At 39.6% G+C, this 20,813-nt stretch overlaps 1 protein-coding gene across 5 annotated transcripts in view; it reads left to right on the forward strand.

Moving 5' to 3' along the window:
- myom1.S (myomesin 1 S homeolog) overlaps positions 1–14,133 on the forward strand; it is an 89,201-nt gene extending 75,068 nt beyond the window's left edge. For 3 of the 5 annotated variants that reach the window (XM_041567839.1, XM_041567836.1, XM_018224183.2), the window contains 6 exons: positions 1,237–1,273; positions 1,524–1,546; positions 1,654–1,709; positions 4,409–4,624; positions 9,137–9,281; positions 13,779–14,133. In XM_041567839.1, the coding sequence (XP_041423773.1) occupies positions 1,237–1,273; positions 1,524–1,546; positions 1,654–1,709; positions 4,409–4,624; positions 9,137–9,281; positions 13,779–13,879 (578 nt within the window). In that variant the 3' untranslated portion in view covers positions 13,880–14,133. Of the gene's footprint in view, positions 1–1,236; positions 1,274–1,523; positions 1,547–1,653; positions 1,710–4,408; positions 5,803–9,136; positions 9,282–13,778 lie in introns of those variants that run through there. The other 2 variants (XM_041567837.1, XM_018224184.2) reach the window with 1 other exon arrangement.
- Positions 14,134–20,813: the final 6,680 nt, after the last annotated feature.

A 20,813-nucleotide genomic window follows, 5' to 3' on the forward strand; every position in this document is an offset into this window, starting at 1 on the left:
TTCTCAAATGTTAGCTGATTTAAGAGAAAACGTGACAGAATACTCTAGCACACATTTTCCATAGAAAAAAATTGCCCACCCACAAGAATCAATCCAAGCCAAATGTTTTAATAAACTGGGAAAATAATGATCTAATTAAAGCTTTCAGACAATTCACCCTGACTACTATTGACCCTCACCAGCTTTCATTTGTCGGGTTTTTTCTGGCGACTTTTCATGGTTCAAAGAATATCCTTGAGTATATTGTGTTTGTGGTTTTTTTTCACCTCTATCTTGAATCTGGAAAAAATTTGACTTTTGACCACTTAAATTTTTGCTGGCCCCTTAATCTGGCCATAGACGCAATCATCATACGATCGGACTTCCCCATCTCCCGACCTGCCACTAACCATTCAGATCAAATAAAGTAGAAAAGAACAGATCAGTTCAATGTTCTGCCCCTGACAACAATCGTATGAAAGTCATGTCCGACCAAAGCTGGTGACAGTCTCCCACTGAAAATCGTACGATCGGCAATACACGCAGAGATATTATTAGCAGCCGTCAGAAATCTTTTAACCTGTCCGATCGACCAAACGACCGATCTCCGCCGGACGAAAAATGTCGGGACTCTCCACACACGGTCCGAAAATCATACGAATCCTCTATTTGTACAATCAGATCTCTGTATTAAAATGGAGCTTGGGTCCATTGGGAACAGTGTACTTTATTAGTTTCTGATGGATAGCACAATGATCTGTGATTAAGTTGATGCTATTGCAGAATACAATGCCAATATCATTTGCACATCAGCATAACTATTCCTCTGTCTCTAACCATGGCATATTCTAGTGACATTCAGCTGACCTGAGCCTATGCATGTTTCTTCCCATTTTCTTGCACCATTAAGTCACTGTTTATCAACCACCAGTTGTTACTTCTTCTTCCTGTAGCTGTCAAACCACACTACTGACAATCTAATTCATCATTTAACAATGACAGGTCATAAACATCAATTCCAGTAAAAGGGAGGAAGTCCACAGCATTTATAGAAAACACAACTGAAGGGAGAACATACAAACTTCATGCAGGAATTACTTTGTTAAACCACAGGTCACTTAACTACATTGTCACCACTATTTATATTTGTAAAACTATTACAAACACTACTGAAACTGATGTATATATATATACTTTATATATGTTCTTTTTACTGACATGTCCATTTACTCCATTTTTGTCTGCTCTCTTTCACAGCTTTTGATGAGGCCTTTGCTGAATTCCAGAGGCTTAAGTAAGTTTTCCAATGCAGAAATGAATAGTTGTGCAGCTTAGGCAACCCTATGTTATTTATTAAGACAATGCATATCAAAAGTGAATGGCCACCTTGTGCTTTGGACAGTACACAGCATTGGGTGGGATGTGAAATCATTTTTACAGGCCTACCCACTGCTGTAGCGTTGAAGAGATTTGTGAAAGTATAAAAAAAATCAGGAGCTATTTCATTTGCAATGTTCATTTGGCATTTTTCTTTTATTTAACAGGCAAGCTGCAATAGCAGAAAGAAGTGAGTAGCTTTTATTTAATATGTGTGTTGGTGAGAATGCATGGTTAAATGCTGAAAATGTCATCAATGTACCAGGCATCATTACTGACAAATTATATCGTTTTCAGATCGTGCCAGGGTAACAGGAGGTTTGCCTGATGTTGTGACTATCCAGGAAGGAAAGGTGATCTATATTTTCTCATTCAATTCAAAATTAAGGGGCAGATTTATTAAGGTTCGAATTCTCAAGTTATTTTTGGTCAAAACTCACAAATTCAGATTGGGAATACTCCAAACTCGCATTCGAGATCCATCATACCTGGATCCTGTCCAATTCATATTGCTGATGTTGCTTTCCAAATAAGAATAAAGACAGTTTTATTGAAAAGGGAGTGCTGTCAACTGGATGAAATCAATTTATATTCGCCAGAGTTCATGTAGAATCTAATGGGAGAGGTCCAGTGACCCATTTGAAGATGTTAATAGCCTTCCTGACATTTCGAGAAAAAATTCAATTTGAGTTTAGTCGAATTCTAATCGAGTTTTGGGTTGATAATATTAGTTTCAGTTTAAGATATTTGAGTTTTTTCTTAAATAAGATACTATTCGAATTTCGGGGTTGTTGGAGTTAATTTGAATTAAAAAAACACTAACATTTAACCTTTGATAAATCTGCCCTTAAGTGTGCAAAAAATTTCTAAAAACCATTGTCTAGAGAAAAACCCTAGGAGTTTCACTTCATTTCAGTTCTCTGAATAGCAGGTATAATGCTTGGGAGGGACAGGTTGATCAAATCCAAAGCTTATGATGTGTATATAACATATCTTGTGCAAAGTAGTCAGTCTTTTTTAGAAGACCAAGGAGCGCGCTGCCAAATCTGTTTGTATAACGAATATCCCAGGTGTAGCACCCGGGCACTTGCATGATTTAATACCCTTAAGGAGTACGGATCTTACAGACACACATATATATATATATATATATACATATACAGGGGCGTAACTACAGAGGAAGCAGACCCTGCGGCTGCAGGGGGCCCAGGAGGTATAGGGGGCCTATGAGGCCCTAAATAAATGTCAATATATATTGGTAAAACAGGACAACCTCTGGAGATGTTGGGGGCCCTAAAATTAATTTGCTGTGGGGCCCAGTAGCATCTAGTTAGTCCACTGTACATAAATATATATATATATATATATATACATATATATATATTGGTCCAGGTGAGACCGAAACGTCGGATGAGATGCTATTTTGTTTGAAATAAATCACTATAACACAAATAACAGAGAATGCTGATCCTGCTTCTACATATATGCTTGAGAATTGATCGTGCACCTCTGGCCTTGCTAAAGGATGAGTATGGGCACTGTGGGAGGCAGCTCTCTCTGATTAAACTACAAAATACAATTGTATATTATATTTGCATATTAATAGAAATTTAGTTGCATACACTTATTGCAGTTACAAATACACAAGTAAACACACCAAAAGGTTCTGGCTGCTAATTCAGCCTTTATTTACTGAATTTGCTATTGGCCAGTGTTTGGAAACTAAAATGTTCACAATTGGCAGAAAATCTGAACGGATCATAAACGGAAGGGTGGTGCCGAATATCTGTAGAAAAAACAGCAGACAGTTCATTAAAAAGCAAAATACAGCTATGCTCCACAAGACCCTGCTGAACAGGGCTGATATTTCAAATGGACTAAATATACTGAACCTTAAATCACTGTACACAGAAAGTCAAACAACTAGAGTTATACTGTATGTATGCAGTTAGTGTCGGACTGGGACACCAGGGGCCCACCCAAAAACCTTAGACCAGGGGCCCACTCTCAGTGCTAGTATTCTTCCTCTCCTCGCTGAACCTCTATTCTCCTAGTCTCTTTTCTTTACATACTATAATCCATTATTCCATCTACTTGGCCTCTTTGTACTCATAGAAATAGGGACTGACCATGAAATAGGCCAAATGTTTAGCAGCATGAGGGTCCACTGACACCTGGGCCCACCGGGAGTTTTCCTGGTATCCCTGTGGGCCAGTCCAACACTGTATGCAGTTGAGTTGTGTGGTCAAGTCAATGGAGGCAGAAGTAACCAGCAGCCTTTCTGTGAGTAACACTTCTTGCTTTGAAACTTTAACTATACATGGTATCTACTTGCACTGGTGGAACTATCTGTAGCTAGTATATACAATAAACTAGATGTGGAGCTCAGAATCATAAGAGAAAAATTGGTAACAGAAGAAAATTTATGAGATCTGGTATTATACTGCTAAAGTTAAATGCAACGACATATTCATTGCACATCCAAATTTTTCATCCCCTGCACCCAAAGACCCTTAAAGCAGAATTCAACCCTAAACTTAAAAAAATCCTACCCCCTACCCTACATAGACCTCCCTCCCTCCTCCCCCAGCCTAAGTGTTACCATGGGCAAATGCCCCTAACGTCTTACTTACCCTTCTGTGCAGATTCAGGGCATCAGAGTTCACGGGCGCCATCTTCTTCTCTTCAGAAATCTTCAGAATGAGACCGGCGTGGCGGCAGTTGAGCAATTTTCTGCTTTGTGACAACTGCGCATGCGCCGAAACTTGCAAAAATTGCAGAAGCGCTGGTCTCATTACGAATATTACCAAAGCAGCTGTAGATGGTGCCCATGAACTCCGATGCCTTAATCTGCCCCGAGGGGTAAGTAAAACATTAGGGGCATTTGGTTGCCCGGGGTAACACAGGCTGGGGGGAGGAGGGAGCCGGGTCTATGTAGGGTAGGGGGTAGGGTTTTTTTAAGTTTTTAAAGGTTCTATGTGTTTGTGTGAGCTGTTGCACTACATAGTACTGCAATATTAATATTAAGGCTTATTGTCTTCAAATCTTCCAGTCGCTTAACCTTACCTGCAATATCTGGGGAGATCCAGTACCTGAGGTCACTTGGCTTAAGAATGAAAGGGAGCTTACTGGAGATGATCATTGCATCCTGAAATTTGAGGCTGGGAAGTACGCCACCTTTACCATCACCTGTGTCTCCACTACTGACTCCGGGAAATATGGCATTCGGGCAAAGAACAAATATGGCACTGAGATAAATGATTTCACTGTAAGTGTGTTTATGCCTGATGGACCAGAGGCAGAGGGGGAAGCTCAGACTGATGTTAAGAAAAAATGAATCTGGAATGAATGAGAAATTATGGAGGTTGGGATGATGGAAAGTGCTATACCTGAGTGCTTAAGGGACTGACTTCACTCCTTTAACCTACCTCACTTCTAGGCTGCATGTAGTCTTTAAATGAGGCCACCTACCTACCTGGTGTTGCTTCCAAACACTCCCACATGATGATGTTTAGAGTTGATATACCTACATCAATGAATTTCTAAAGGATTTGGAGAATGTGCTTTTAGTTAAAATGTCACAAAGCTTTAAAATCCATAAACCCTGTGTAGCTTTTGGCCCTCATTTTGTTGTTGAACTGCATCCTCCAATAGCAGTAGGGAGGGAACTGTAGTTCAGTAACAGCTGGAGGGCTTCAGGGTTCTAGATCGGATTCAAGTTCCATTTTTAAATTTCCAGTTGTCAAATTTCAAATTAAATTCTTATGAACTAAACTTAAATATAGGATTTTTTTTTAGAGCTTGCCAATTATTAAACTAAAGTCTATGTCATATGGTGTGACATCTGTTATATTTGTAAACCTATATTTTAATGCAAGGAAAAATATAATGGAGTAAAAGAATAATAGATGAAATAATAGATTCATAGGTCCAGTAACCCACAGCAACCTATCAGATACAGACTGGTATATGCTAGCTGCTGATTGGTTACTTAGGGCTTACTGGAGCTAACTTTGCACCTGTTATTATATTCCCCCTTACATTTCATTCAGCCCAATCTCTGTGAAGCTCAGTTGGCACGTGCCCGGCCTGGGTAACCGCGATAATGCTCCTTGCAGTGTAGTATAATAATAATAATACTTGAATGCTTATCAGTGGCACAAGAGGATGAGGTAGGTGAAAGGACAGGGTTTAGCTAGAAAGAAATGAGTTTGCTTAGCAGAATAAACCTGAGAAATTCTTTTATCATTTAGCATTTATGAAGGTTGATGAAACTGTACAGAAAATTTTAAATGCTTTGTAAAAACATACTGTAATATCACCATCCTGCTGTATGTCTTTCATTAGTGTTAATTTGTGTCACATGTAGAAAACCCAAACAATTCTGTACTTGTCTTGTCGCTGTTCACTAATAAACAAAAGCACTTATTTTCCTCTCTACCTCCACCCCTCGATTCACTGTCTCATTCTTCGATCACACATTTCACTCCTCTCGCTGCACCTTAACTTTAGGGGTTTTTCCTTTGATTTCACCTCATTCGTAAATTAAGTCATTTTACTGTGTTTCTATACATTGTATTTACCTTCAGAGTACAGGTGTGGGATCCGTTATCTGGAAACCCGTTATCCAGAAAGCTCCGAATTACGGTCTCCCATAGACTCTATTTTATCCAAATAATACAAATTTTTAGAAATGCTTTCCTTTTTCTCTGTAATAATAAAACAGAACCTTCTATGTCAGTAATCCCCAACCAATGTGTGTTGCACTGCCAATAAATACACATGCAGTTTTGAAAATACTGCTTTGAAGCTGTTTATTTCATAATCTGACTCTATCGTATAATCCCCAACCAATAGCTTGTGAGCAACATGTCGCTCTCCAACCCCTTGGATGTTTGCTCTCAGTGTCCTCATAGCAGGTGATTATTTTTGAATTCCAGGCTTGGAGGCAAGTTTTAATTGCATAAAAAATAAGTATAGTGCCAAGTAGAGCCTCCTGGCTGCCAGTCCACATAGGGGCTACCAAATAGTCAATCATAGCCCTTATTTGGCACCCCAGGAACTTTTTTCATGCTTGTGTTGCTCCCCAAATCTTTTTACATTTGGATGTGGCTCACAGGTAAAAAAAGGTTGGGGACCCCTGTTCTATGGGATCCAAACTAAGATATAATTCATCCTTATTGGAAGCAAAACCAGCTTATTGGGTTTATTAATGTTTACATGATTTTATAGTAAACTTAAGGTATGAAGATCCAAATTATCCATTATCCAGACAACCCTAGGTCCCGAGCATTCTGGACAACAGGTCCCATACCTGTACCAATAATCTCACAAATTAACAGACACATAAAACGGTCACTATATACCAGTAAGGGTGCTATACAGTCTTAAGTTTATAACTCTGTACATCCATAACTGCATTCCTTCATGTTCTTCTTGACTACACTCCTTCCCTTACCTTTTACATTGCCGTTCTTTCTTACTTTTAGGGTATACTTTGCTTTCAAACTCCTTCAACTTCATGAGTACTGACATTTGATAGGGTAATGTTGTGGGCCCAGTCCAGAAGTAGGACCTATCCCACAAACACAAAAGTAGCATTTAGGAGTTTTAAAGCTACTGTATCACAATAGGTGTGACACCTCCTACGGTCCTTGTTTTCACCTACATAGACCCCCTTAATGACAACAAAAAAATTGTGTTTTTTTTTTACTAGCGGGTAGAAGCTAGAGCAATTAGCTTTTCTTAAATGTCATTCTGCAGCAAGTCAGAACAATCGCTTTCTGAAAAATTGAGAGAGATCAGGAACTCAACTCACTAAGTATATTTGCCCCTTACAGTCATGTGTCTATCTTTTGTTCACACTTGATGCAACTATTTTTTTAATATGTGTAGTGCAGTATTCATACTAGTCTTTTGTGAAAGATATTTGAATCCAAATAGCCCTAGTATAAATCTCATAAATACACAAATATTGGAGTATCTTTTGTATAAATTCTGCACTGATTTAAAAAACCCAGCCAATAGAGATGCAGCCCCTCAGTTATAGCTTTTCACAGTTTTCCATTTTGACTGACCAATTTTGATGCACCAAAGGCTGAACTTGTTGGGTGGAGCGTTTACATTGATGGACGATCATACACATTGTTGAAGCATTGCTTGTGAGGCCAGCAATGATGGGCGAATTTCTCCCGTTTCACTTTGTGGAAAAACTTGCATCAAAATATTTTTGATGCTGGCGACAATTCTTACGCCCATTAAGGTCAATGGCCGCCTAGAATTGTCGCAGGCGTCGGAATGGTCGCTGGCGTCAGAATTGTCTTCAGTGTCAAATATATTTTGATGCCAGCGCATTTTCGCTGCAATTATTGCGAATTTATATACCGGCGGCGAAATGCGGAAATTCACGCCTGGCGAATAAATTCGCCCATCACTAGAGGCCAGATTTAATTCAGAGAATGAGTTAAATGAGACCTAATAGCTTTCAGTAAACATCTCTTTAAGCTATATGCATACAAAATGCCTGAGAAAGAATGCCTAAAACATTGGAAGTTGGCCATTGCCCCTCTGATTTCATTGGCAAGTTTTTGTATGTTTCGTTTCCACAGTGCAGAATGGCTACAGCCATGGAAAGCAGGTTACACAGAAATACGAATTATTCAGTGGAAATATGCTGGATACATAGTATAGCATCGTTGCATGTCTTAACATATCAAAAATGCATCTTACCTGCATTTTTTAATTTTCCATCAACAATGATCTATGCTGCTGATGTAAACTTAGTCCGTGATCTAAAAAAGAATGATTTGCCTTAAAGCCAGACTGCTGCAGAGTAGATAATACAGCTCCATGCTCTACTGAAGGATTGTGGATTTAATGATGACATTTGGGTACATGGTGCCCCTTAATCCCCTAGATCAGTGGTCCCCAACCAGTGGCTCGCAAGTAACATGTTGATCAACAACCCCTTGGATTTTGCTCCCAGTGGTCTCAAAGTATGTGGTTATTTTTAATTCCAGGCTTGGAAGTTTTGTTTGCATAAAAACAGCTGTACTGTCAAACAGAGCCTCCTAAAAGCTGCCAGTCCACAAAGGCTGATTAGTATTTAATACAGATAATGACTACATGACAGCACAGACCCCCGTGAAATTAGCACCAGAATTGAATAATCAGCCTTGTAGCATCAGCTTATATTGCAGGCCCCTAAATTTAGCTTCTCAACAGCTGCTCAGAGCCCACTGATCATGTGAGTGTTGCAGACACTTTCCAAAATGGTGACCGCCTTGTGCCAAGTTTGAAGTCCTGGATCATTGCTGCTATTCAGATGCTGAAACTTTAGGCTGGTATAAGTATAACAAATATGGCATTTTTAGCCATATACTTTTTAGGATTTAGTTCTCCTTTAAGCTGGCCATGCACATGCCAATCTACTCTCTCCAACCAAGAGTGTACGAGGAGCCACATATAGATACAGTAGATAGTATTTTCACCAAATTGAGTGTGGTACGATAAAACCCTTAGGAATATCAGCAGCACTGTCTTTTGAAAGCAACCCATACCTTTTCTTCAAATGAAATATTTATGTCACCTAACACAGAGCACTATAACCAGGATTATCCAAGCATTTTCTAATACAATTATCACACCAACTAACAGTGGATCAAAGATATCATGACCTATGCAAATGTTTATACTGTATCCTAAGCCAGAAAGTTATACAGAATCGAAATGTCTGGTCATGGCAGTGCAACATAACAAGGCTTTTGGTTCACTATTCTAGCTGATAGTGACACATATGATGGGGGAGCTTGGAATGGCAATGTATGTTGCTGATGCCACAGGGCATGTCATGGAAACTATTACTCCAGGAAAAAAGAAGAAGGAACAAAATTCGAAACTACGCACCAAAGAAGAATCCAAGCAAGGTATTGTAAACTGTTAAAGATCACTATACACATTAGGGTAATGGCACTAGGGCAGATTCGGGGAGATTAGTCTTCGGGGCGACAATCTCCCTGAACTGCTTTCCCCTACCTTCCCGGGGCCAAAATAATAAATCATTAGTAGGATGGCATTCACGGCACTTCGTTTTCAGAAGTCACCCGAAGTTTCCTTGTGAGGCAACTTCGGGTGACTTTGGAAAACGAAGTGCTATGAGTGCCATCCTGCTGGCGATTTTTCATTATCGCCGGTTGTTAAGGTAGTTGAAGGCAGTTCGGGAGACAGGCCCAGAATTGTGGAAAGGCCACCTAGGGCGGCAGGATTTTAGGGGGGGCGGCATGCTGCCCAACCACACCCACATTGGTTCAAAAACACTGGGGATGCGCTGGAGATACAATCATTTTATACATTTCCTGTGCACCAATTCCCATTGCTCCAGTCTAGATAATGAAAATTTGCATGAAATAAGGGGAGGGGACAGGGGCGACAAACACCAGTGGGCCTAGGGACGCCCACTATGTAAATCCGGTCCTGCGGGGAAATTGTTGCCCCAATGAAAAGGCGGTTTCTCGCTGGGGCGACTAATCTCCCTGAATCTGCCCTTGTGTCCTTACCCTTACATTAGTTGGATTGTATCATCTCCCTCTCAGCAACTATTGTCATAAATATGTCTTTCTCTCATTTTGTTTTTCTACCATAATTTGCTGAAGAGTATGATGGCATGTTAGAAATAAAGGACACATGGTTATACTTACTTATATCTCTCATCATGCAAATGGAACACAACCTCAAATAGTCATGGGAGTGTTTGGGTTTAGTGTTAGGCTTCTAATTAATGACCTTAAACGGATTCTATCATGATTTTTATGGGGTAGTTTTTATTTCTAAATTACACTGCAAATAATTCACTCTACACTATAAAATGTCATTCCTGAACCAGGAAGTGTATTCTTTTTTAGTTGTAATATTGGTGTGTAGGCAGCCATCTCAGGTCATTTTGCCTGGTCATGTGCTTTCAGAAAGAGCCAGCACAAGAATGTAACTAGAGGGGGGCGGGCCCTGGCGGGGGACGTGCATCCGGGCCCCCACAACCTTTATACGTCATTTTCTGCCGCTGGAGTCAGTGGTGCGCGAGCTGCCGGTGGACCCTGAGGGGGTGCAGGCCCTGGCCCAATCGCACCCCTGCTCCCCCGGTAGTTACGCCACTGAACCAGCACTTTAGGATGGAACTGCTTTCTGGCAGGCTGTTCCTCCTACTCAATGTAAAAGCACTGCGTATCTTGACGGCGCTATATAAATAAATGATGATGATGATGATGAATGTGTCGCAGTGGGCCTTGGTGATATCACTGCAACTTGCTGTACAGCATTAAAGAGTGACTGAAGTTTATCAGAGAACAAGTCACATGACTGGGGGCAGCTGGAAAGACAGTATGTCTAGCCCCATGTCAGATTTCAAAATTGAATATAAAAAAATCTGTTTGCTCTTTTGAGAAATGGATTTCAGTGCAGAATTCTGCTGGAGCAGCACTATTAACTGATGCATTTTGAAAAAAAGCATGCAACAGTATCCCTTTAAGACTGTTAGATAGATTACTGTGCATGCAGGACATTCCTAATCTGCATATTTGCATATATCAGTGGAGGCTGACATGTGAATTAACTGCTCTCACAGAGGTTATAAATAAATGGCCCTGTTCTGTATGTTTATAGAGAATGAATCATAATAAACTAAGCTCTAATATTAAGTCAGTGCAAATGCCTCTAATATAAATAGTATTTTATCTTTAGTGTTATAATTATCAAGTTATTTCTAAAGTAACGTACATTAAATTGGGTAATATAAAGGTAAGTTAACACATTAATATCCAGTATGATGAATCACTAATGTATTTCTTCGATAGATTTTAAGCTATTTCATCGTATTTCATTCAAAATACTTTCCCTGCTCTGTTCTTAACCTCTAAAACACCCCTGGTGCATCCTATAGAGGCGGCTTCCCTATCATAGATAGTTGTATAAACTAATAAAAAGGATTTGATTAAAAATGTTAGTACACAACATTCTACACTGGTCAACCAGCAATAGATTGAGACAAGTTTCCATTGGATGAGCTGTTAATCCTGCTATCTGTTTATTTCAATGTATTCTGCATTCAAGACAGTTTTCACTGCAGTAAGGTTGCCAGATTGTGTAATAATAGGCGATACTTATGAAAGGTCGAATTTATGTGATTTTTTTTACTCATAATAAATTAGAATATACTCACAACTCGAATGGGAGGTTATTGAAAAAATCTGAACGTCTAATATTCGATCAAATAGTCCCGACCCAAAAATTCAAATCTAACTCAAATCGAGTTTTCCCTCTGAAAAAAACTCGAAACGTCAGGCAGGTTTTAGGTGGCAAATAATCGAAATAGAGCTGTTTCCATGGTCGAGGTGTGATAAATCTCACATTCAAATTTACATTCGAATTGGGGGATTAAAATTTTAGGGTCAGATTTATTAAGGGTCGAATTGAAAATTCGAATTAGAACTTTTGAATTTTTTTATGGTCAAAACTGTCAAATGGGACTAGGGAATTATCCAAACTCAATTTGAGTTTTTTAAAAAATTCTAATTCAATTTTCAAGATTTATCATACTCTGGCCCTTTTATATTTAAGAATAACCTGCCGAATTGCTGTATAAGTCAGGTCCAAGGATCAATTTGGGTGATGTTTGTAGCCTTTCTCACATTCAAGTTTTTTTTTGGAGAATTTGATTCGAGTTTTTGAGTCGGTAAAATTCATTCGAGTTTTACATATTTGATTTCATTAATAAATAGTCGAATATTTGAATTTCGAGTACAATTGAATTCATGTGAGTTCAAAAAAACACATGAATTCATAATTCGACCCTGTAAATGTGTGAATTTTGACACCAAAACACAATTCGAAAAAAACATGAGGGGCAGCAATTCAAGTAAATCAAGGCAAAAAAATTTAAATTAAGTTACAAAGTAGATAACAGATGAGCTCTTTAGAATACAATGGGTTTAGTGCTTACACCTGAAGATTAAAAAGAGGTCAAATGTACAGGACTAACCTTTCTCACATTATATTACATTAAGTATAATGGTGGCAATAAATAGTTTGTTTGTATTTTGTAAACATATACAAACTTTAAATACACTCTTAAAATGTACCTGTCATTTAATATGAGAAATGCAGAAATTAGTAATCTGAATATGTGGGGACGTGAGTAAGCGAAGGGGGAGGGGGGTTGCTGTGTGTGCTGGACCCATCTGAATTGTTGTACGTAGGGAGGCCTGGTGTAGGGTAGTTCTGCAACTGGTGAGAACCCTGGAATTATTGCAGCATTCAGGGTTCCCCACTGTCAGAAGGCACACATGTGCGATTCAGCAGAGAATGCAGGATGGACACCATAACCCAGATTCACTAAAGGGCGAAGTGGCTAACGCTAGCGACTTTTCGCCAAAGTTGCCATCTGCAGGGATATCGGCATTTCACTAACAGGAGCAGGCGCCAATTCGCTAGCAAACGGGACTGACACTAGCGGTCATTCGCACTCTATTGCCAGAACGATCTACTAAAGTGCGGATTTTACTGAACGTTACCTCTTTCGCCAGAGTTGACTTCGCCACCTCAGACCAGGCGAAGTGGTAAAATGAAGCTTCATCTTCCTCAATCTTCTGTCACTTACATCATATCCTGTCTGCCGAAAATGCATTCAAGTTCAAAAAAAAGGCTGGCTACTTTTCCTGTTATTGAAGTGGGATTGCCTTTGAAAGTCCTAACTTAGACTTTTTTTGGGTAACCGATTTTCTCAAGACATTTTATAACATGAATTTTACAGTGGGCTCATGTGTAGGGCATTATATTCACTCTCTTGTCTTCAAGGTTCCCTGGACATGTGTAATAAAAACCGGTAACAAACCATTTGCAGCAACATTTATAATAAAGAAGTCCATACAACTTTAAATTTCCTGCCCTATGCAAACTGACCTAAGCTCAAGATCACTAGCGAATTTTCGCTTGGCACAAATGAACGCTAGCGCATCTTCGCTATGAAATGCTCGCACAGTCAAAGTACTGGTAGCAAAAAGTCGCCAGCGTTTGATGCCCAGAATAAAACTTTGCACTTTAGTCATTTAGTGTAATCGCAGAGCACTTGCGTCTGGTGAAGTGGTGCAGGGGTGCGAAGCTGACGCTAGTGAAAATTCGCCCGTTAGTGGATCTGCTGCCATGATGCTTAGTACAACTATACAGACATGCAAGCAACATGTTAATGAATGGTGTCAATAAGCGTAGCATTTGCACTCATTTCAGTGCACTTGTGGCTGCATTGATAAATTACCTTATGCTTCATAGTCAATGAAGCCCCAAGTGTGTGTGTGTTCTGCCACTCCCATCATTATGTCGCTGCAATGAAAGACAAATTCTATTTCACACAGTAACATATCATTTTTTGACAACAGATTTGGTGAAACCACGTGTTGAAGAGATTGTTGCAACTGAAGAGACCCCAGGGCCAGATGAGAAACCCATTATAAAAGGAGATGATGGCAAACAAGAATAAAACATAGCAAGGATACTGTGTATTATAATGCAACAGATGGAAAACGTTTCAGCTCCGTATCATTTGCTTCATTCAGGCTGGAGATTTCACTGCATGTGAGGCTGTGCTTCGTTGTGAGTCGTTGGAAGCTGACTAACTTTCCCCCTCTATTCAGCTAGACTAAAACTGTGATTTGCTTGATCAATATATTGGCACAGTTACATTGCTTTGCTGTTAAGCGAAAAAATGTTAATAAATCCTGTTGTAACAGTTAATGCCAGCTGTGTGACCTTCCCATAGGAAACAATAAATCATGAAACAAAACAATGGTAGCATCTTAAGGGTCTGGCCACACAGGCAGATTCGGGGAGATTAGTCGCCAGGTGACAAATCTCCTCTTCTTCACAACGACTAATCTCCCTGGTCTGCCTTCCTCTGGCTAAAATGGAAATCGCATGGGGGCAGGCACTCGAAACGCTTCGTTTTCCAAAGTCGTCCGTAATTGCCTCACAAGGAAACTTCGGGCAACTTCGGAAAACGAATTGTTTCGAGTGCCTGCCCTCAGGCAATTTTCATTTTAGCCGGCGGAAGGCAGATCTGGGAGATTAGTCACCGTGAAGAAGAGGAGATTTGTCGTCTGCTGACTAATCTCCCGAATCTGATCGAAGGATTTTCCTTCGATCGTTGGATTAAAATCCTTCGAATCGTTCGATTCGAAGGATTTAATCGAAGGAAAAATCCTTCGATCGAACGAACGTTTAGCGCTAAATCCTTCGACTTCGATATTCGAAGTCGAAGGATTTCAATTCGAGGGTCGAATTTCGAAGTATTTTTTACTTCGAAATTCGACCCTTAGTGAATCGGCCCCTTAGTGTTGCTGCTGAGAGGTTATGTACTGCTTGCACAACAGGGTGCAAAGTGCAAAAAAGGGGCACAATCCACCATGTTTGTTTTTGCACTGTACTATCTGCCCTTTAGGAGGGAGTGCACATACTGTAGGTGATCCCTCCTATTCTACAGTATAGGGTAATGATACACGGAGCTACTTGTAGTGGCTTCAAAATAGATAATTTTCTCTGCTAAAACACTAAGGGGGTTATTTATTAAAGTCCGAATGTCCAAAACTCGAAAAATTTGTTTTTTTTACTATAAAATCTCGAAATTTTCATGATTTATTATACCCCGAGGAGGAAAAATCCAGCATCTCAGACCTGATGAGTTTTTTTTTCTATTTGTGGTTATAGAACAATGGGAAGTCCTGAAGATATCCTGATCTGCGCTGGGTTTCATGCAAAAATGCAGAGTTTTCGTTGGAAAATACAAAAAATTCATACTGTTATGTATGATTTTCACGATTTTTTCCCGCACTTAAATTTTTCGGGAAAATGTATTGATAAATAAGGTCAGAGTATATTTTAGAAAATAATGAGATAAATTTAGATTTTGATAAATAACCCCCTAAGTGTGTTTTAGCAGAGACAATTCTCAGTATTGTCTATGGCAGGGGACAGTGTCAAAATGGCACAAGTTCCAGGAAAACATTAAATCCAGGAAAGAAAAAAAAACGCAGCTTGTCTAAATGGGTTCATGGCAAAAACTGCAGCAATTCTGGGAAAATGTAAAATCTGTGGATGTAAAATCGGGTTTCTACTGCGGATTTGATTGCTTGAGAAAATGTATCCAACAAATTAGTGCCATGCCTGTGCCAAACTTTGCACCTTTACCCGCATGTGGGGTAATGGTTATTACCAAATTTCAGGCAACAGACCAGAATATGATACCCACTGATTGGATACTATGGGGTAGATTCCCTAAAGGGCGAAGTGACTAACGCAAGCAATAATTCGGCAGCGTGTCGTCATTCAGGCGCTTCGCAGATTTCCTAACGGCGCAGGCGTAACTTCGCTAGAGAAAGAGACAGACACTAGCGATCATTCGCACTCTATCGCCAGGCGAGTTTTTGCTCTGGCGAATGGACGTTACTCTGAAAATTCACTAAGATGTGGATTTTACTAGACGCTACCTCTTTCGCCAGACTTACCTTTGCCAGCTCAGACCAGGCGAAGTGCAATGGAGTGGATAGGACTTCCTAAATTTTTAGTACAAAATTATTCTAAGTCCCAAAAAACGCTGGCGTCTTTTCCTTTTTTCTGATTGATAGCCTGCAATGGTCCGTAAATTTTTTTTTTTGGGTAACCGGGTTCCCCTCTCCATTTTCTAACATATGGAACATAAACTATACACTCATGTGTAGCGCATTATAACAACTCTATTTTATTTATTAAGGTTCCCTGGACTTGTGTAATGTAATTTATTTGCTGCAACACATACAGTGCGTCCATGTAACTTTATCATTTCACGCCGTATGCAAATTAGGCAACGCTAGCACATCTTCTCTTTGATTGCCGAAATAACGCTAGCGAAAATTTGCCAGAGTTTGGCGCCCTGGATGCAACTTCACACTCAAGTGAATTAGCGTTGTCCTAGTGAATTTACACCTGCCGAAGTGTTGCGATGGCTGCAGCGCCGGAATCGCTGGGCGGGATGCCCCTAGGCCGTGCGATCCACGCGGTCCTAGCGCCCGCCCGCACTACCACACGCTGGCGCAAAAGCCACGAAGCACTGGGGAGCACAGGCGGCTGGGCGGCATGCCGCCCCCAAAAATGTGCCGCCCTAGGCCCAGGCCTATGTGGCCTCGCCACAAATCTGGGCCTGGATGGCTGCAAAGCCGTCACTGGTGAATTTTCACCGGTTAGGGAATTTGCCCCAATGGGTTTTTAAAAAAAATGGAACTTAGTACAGGTATGGGATCTGTTATCCAGAAACCCATTATCCAGAATGCTCTGAATTACCGAAAGGCTGTCTCCCATAGAATCCATTTTATTCAAATAATCCAAAATGTAAAAAAAAAATGTCTATAATAATGAACATGATCCAAACTAAGGCATAATTAATCCTTATTGGAAGCAGAACCAGCCTATTGGGTTTATTTAATATTTACATGATTTTCTAGTAGACTTAGGGGCACATTTACTAAGCTCGAGTGAAGGATTCAAATGAAAAGTATTTTTTTGGGTACTTCGACCATCGAATAGGCTACTACGACCTTCGTCTCAAACAATTCGAACTAAAAATCGTTCGACTATTCGACCATTCGGTAGTCGAAGTACTGTCTTTTTAAAAAAAACTTAGACTACATACTTCGTTAGTTTAAACCTACCTTCCCCATCACTTTTCTAAGCTTTTTTTTTGATCGAAGAAAAATCCTTCGATCGATCGCTTAGAATCGTTCGATCGGACGATTTTTACTTTGATCGATCGTAGGATTTGCGCTAAATCCTTCGAATTCGATATTCGAAGGATTTAAATTCGAGGGTCGAATTCGAGGTTTTATAAACCCTCGATATTCCACCCTTAGTAAATGTGCCCCTTAAGGTATGAGGATCCAAATTACGGAAAGATCCATTATCCAGAAAGCCCCTGGTCCTGAGTATTCTGGATAACAGGTCCCACACCTTTACTTACTCCTTACAGTCCCATTGTGTTTGTTTGTAGCTTTCCACTTAACACACATTATCATTTTTCTGGGGCTATGTACAGTATTTATGTATGTACTGTATTTACACCCTTATACTAATTTAAGAATTGTGTAACCCCCTTCTTTGCTCTTCTAGATTTAATTGATGGTGACATTGGCTTCATTAATCAAGGCTTACAACATGATAAAGAATTACTTAATTTATTGATTCTTTTTATGAATGCCACAAGAAAACTCATTTCTGTCTATTGGATTAAGAAAGAAGTTCCTACTTTAAAAGAGATTTTGTCCTCATTGGATCAGTTGTGTTTGCAGGAGGCTTTTCAATTTGACTATAGGAATGACAAATCTTCCCATTCTTTTTATTGTCTGTGGTCTAAATATTTAGGTTGTTGTTAAATCTAAGGTTTATTTAACATCGAAAGGATGGTAATGTTTTATTTTATGTGTTAATTATTTTATGCTCTGAGTATTATTTTGTGTTACTTATTAATTTGGAGTTTGTATTTCACATTGTAACTTTGAAGTCATTTGCTGGTTTTTTTTTCTTGTAAGATAGCAATTTTTGTCATATGGAATTTTTGTCATATGGAATGTTTGCATATGTACTGTAGGGATGTAGCGAACCGCCGCCGATGTGTTCGCGAACGCCGTTCGCGAACACCGGCATAATTTGCGAACTGTTCGCGAACTGTTCGCGAACTTCGATCATCCGAAAATCGTTCGATTCGAACGATCGAAGGATTTTAATCGTTCGATCGAACGATTTTCGTTCGAATCGAACGAAAATCGTTCGATTTTAGCGATCGAATGGTCGAATGGGCGACCGATTTTGACGCGAACGCCTATTGGCGAACGTCGCGCGACGTTCGCGAACTTGCGGCGGACGCGAACAGTCGAAGTTCGCGCGAACTAGTTCGCCGGCGAACAGTTCGCTACATCCCTAATGTACTGTACTTGTTTATGAAACTAATAAACGTAATGAAAGAGAAGAATTGTGTAACCACCTTAAAATAATGTTTTTCTTTCCATTTCATATTTTACTTTGGAATTCTGTTTCACACATACTGTATTTACATTGCATTTTGTATTCATTCTGAGCAATAAAACACATCTGAATGCTTTCTTCACTACACCTCCATATTAAGCTAATAAGAATAATACTGAGTCGCAGGTCACTTCCCATGAACAGCCAAACAAAGAGCCATAGGTGACTATTTTATTTTTAATTCCAAAACCAAAAATGTGCCAGTTATGACCCATTGATTACCTAGATCTTCTAAGGCAGATCTATATATAATTAGTATTAAAGGAATGTATACCTGAACAACTGAAATGCAATACAAAAGTAAACAGACTACTTGTAAAACAGGGCATGCTCCATATTGTGAAATATAAATGACATATAAATTACAAATATGTAATTACATGACTAACATGAATTAAGAGACACAGTAGCTTGAGTCAAACTACACGAGTCATTATACAAATCACAACAGGTCCAATCAGATTATACAGGTGACAAAGCAAAACTGGTTTTCTTGATGTACTGGAAATAATCATTTCCTTATTATTCTTGGACAACCCAAGACAATTAGGGGCAGATTTATCAAGGGTTGAATTTCGAAGTAAAAAATACTTCGAAATTCGACCATTGAAGTAAAATACTCTGGGGCAAATTCATCAAGGGTCGAATTTCGAGGGGTTAAATCCCTCGAAATTCGACTGGGGAATAGAATCGAATCGAATAGACAATTTGAGCGACTTTACGCGCTGGCGAATAGTCGAATTGCCGACTATTCGCCAGGCGAATAGGCGCTCGATCGAATATTCGCTCGAAGGATTTTCATTCAATCGAATTCCTTTTTATTCGATCAAAAACTTGGAAAACAAGCCTATGGGACTTTCCCATAGGCTTTTAAAGCAATTTGGTAGGTTTTAGGTGGCGAAGTAGGCAGTCGAAGTATTTTTAAAAGAGACAGTACTTCCACTATTGAATGGGCGAATAGTCGCAGCGTTTTTGTGCTAGATCCAGTACTTCGACTATCGAATGGGGAATAGTCGCAGCATTTTTGCGCTCGATCTATTCGAATCATTCTACTCAGGCAAATTTACACCAATTCGATAGTCGAGGAGCACAAAAATTTGAAGTTTTTTTACTTCGAATCCTTCACTCGAAGTTAGTGAATCGGCCCCTTAAACAAATAATACCGGTACTGTGGATACGTGCCTCTGCTCTCAAATGTAGATTTGAAGAATTATCAGCTAGAACACGGGACCGATTCACTAAATATTCAGGAACATGTCTTTTCTTTATATAGTCAGATAGTTTCAAAGAGAAAGGGGTATATTTATCAAAGAGTGAAGCTACGCGCAAAATACCGCCACTCTCCATTCATTTCTATAGGATTTTCATAGGCGTATTTATCAAATGGTGAACTAAAAATCCCATAGAAATGGATGGAGAGTGGCGGTATCAAAGAGAAAGGGGTATATTTATCAAAGAGTGAAGTTACGCGCAAAATACCGCCACTCTCCATTCGTTTCTATAGGATTGGAAAAATCCCATAGAAATGGAGAGTGGTGGTATTTCACGTGTGGACTGTGGTGATCTCTAACTTCACTCTTTGATAAATATACCCCATAGAGATCGCCACAGTCCTCTGGAGTGAAATTCCGCCCCTCTCCATTCATTTCTATTGGATTTTGAAAGGTGTATTTATCAAAGGATGAACTTTCAGCCATTGATAAATATTGTTTTAAAAATCCCATAGAAATTAATGGAGAGAGGCAGAATTTCACATTATCAAAGAGTGAAGTTAGAGATGGCCATAGTCGGCTAGATTGAAATTCCGCCACTTTCGATTCATGTCTATGGGATTTTTAAAAGAGTAATTATCAATGGGAGAAAGTGAAAATTCACCCTTTGATAAATATGCCTTTCAAAAGGCGAATTTCACTCTTGGGGACTATGGCAATCTCTAACTTCACTCTTTGATAAATATATCCCTAGAGGACTGTGATGATCTCTAACTTCACTATTTGATAAATATACCCCTTTGTCTCTCCCTGGCTTTACCCTTTTTTCTCCTTCCCACTCTCTACCTCTGCCTAACTTTCCCTCCCTTTCATCCCCGTAACTATGCATAGCTCATTGACTTGCTAACTGTATGTTTAATATGAAGCTAACATAAAAAGTCTAAAGTTATCTTATCTAGAATTTGTTTTGGTAATGTCCTCCATTTTCATGTTCTGCTTATTTGTTTTGCAGCAAAAAGGACAGTACAAAGGGTTTGTAGGGATTAATTTTATTACCTCTCAATAAAGGGGAGCTTATTGGTCCAAGTATGGCCCCACTAGCGGGCCTGTCTGGCTGATATTGGCCAGAGGGTGCTTGGCGGCTCAGGGGCTGTCCAG

Source organism: Xenopus laevis, chromosome 6S (genome assembly GCF_017654675.1).
Source record: "Xenopus laevis strain J_2021 chromosome 6S, Xenopus_laevis_v10.1, whole genome shotgun sequence".
NCBI classification, from domain to species: Eukaryota; Metazoa; Chordata; class Amphibia; order Anura; family Pipidae; genus Xenopus; species Xenopus laevis.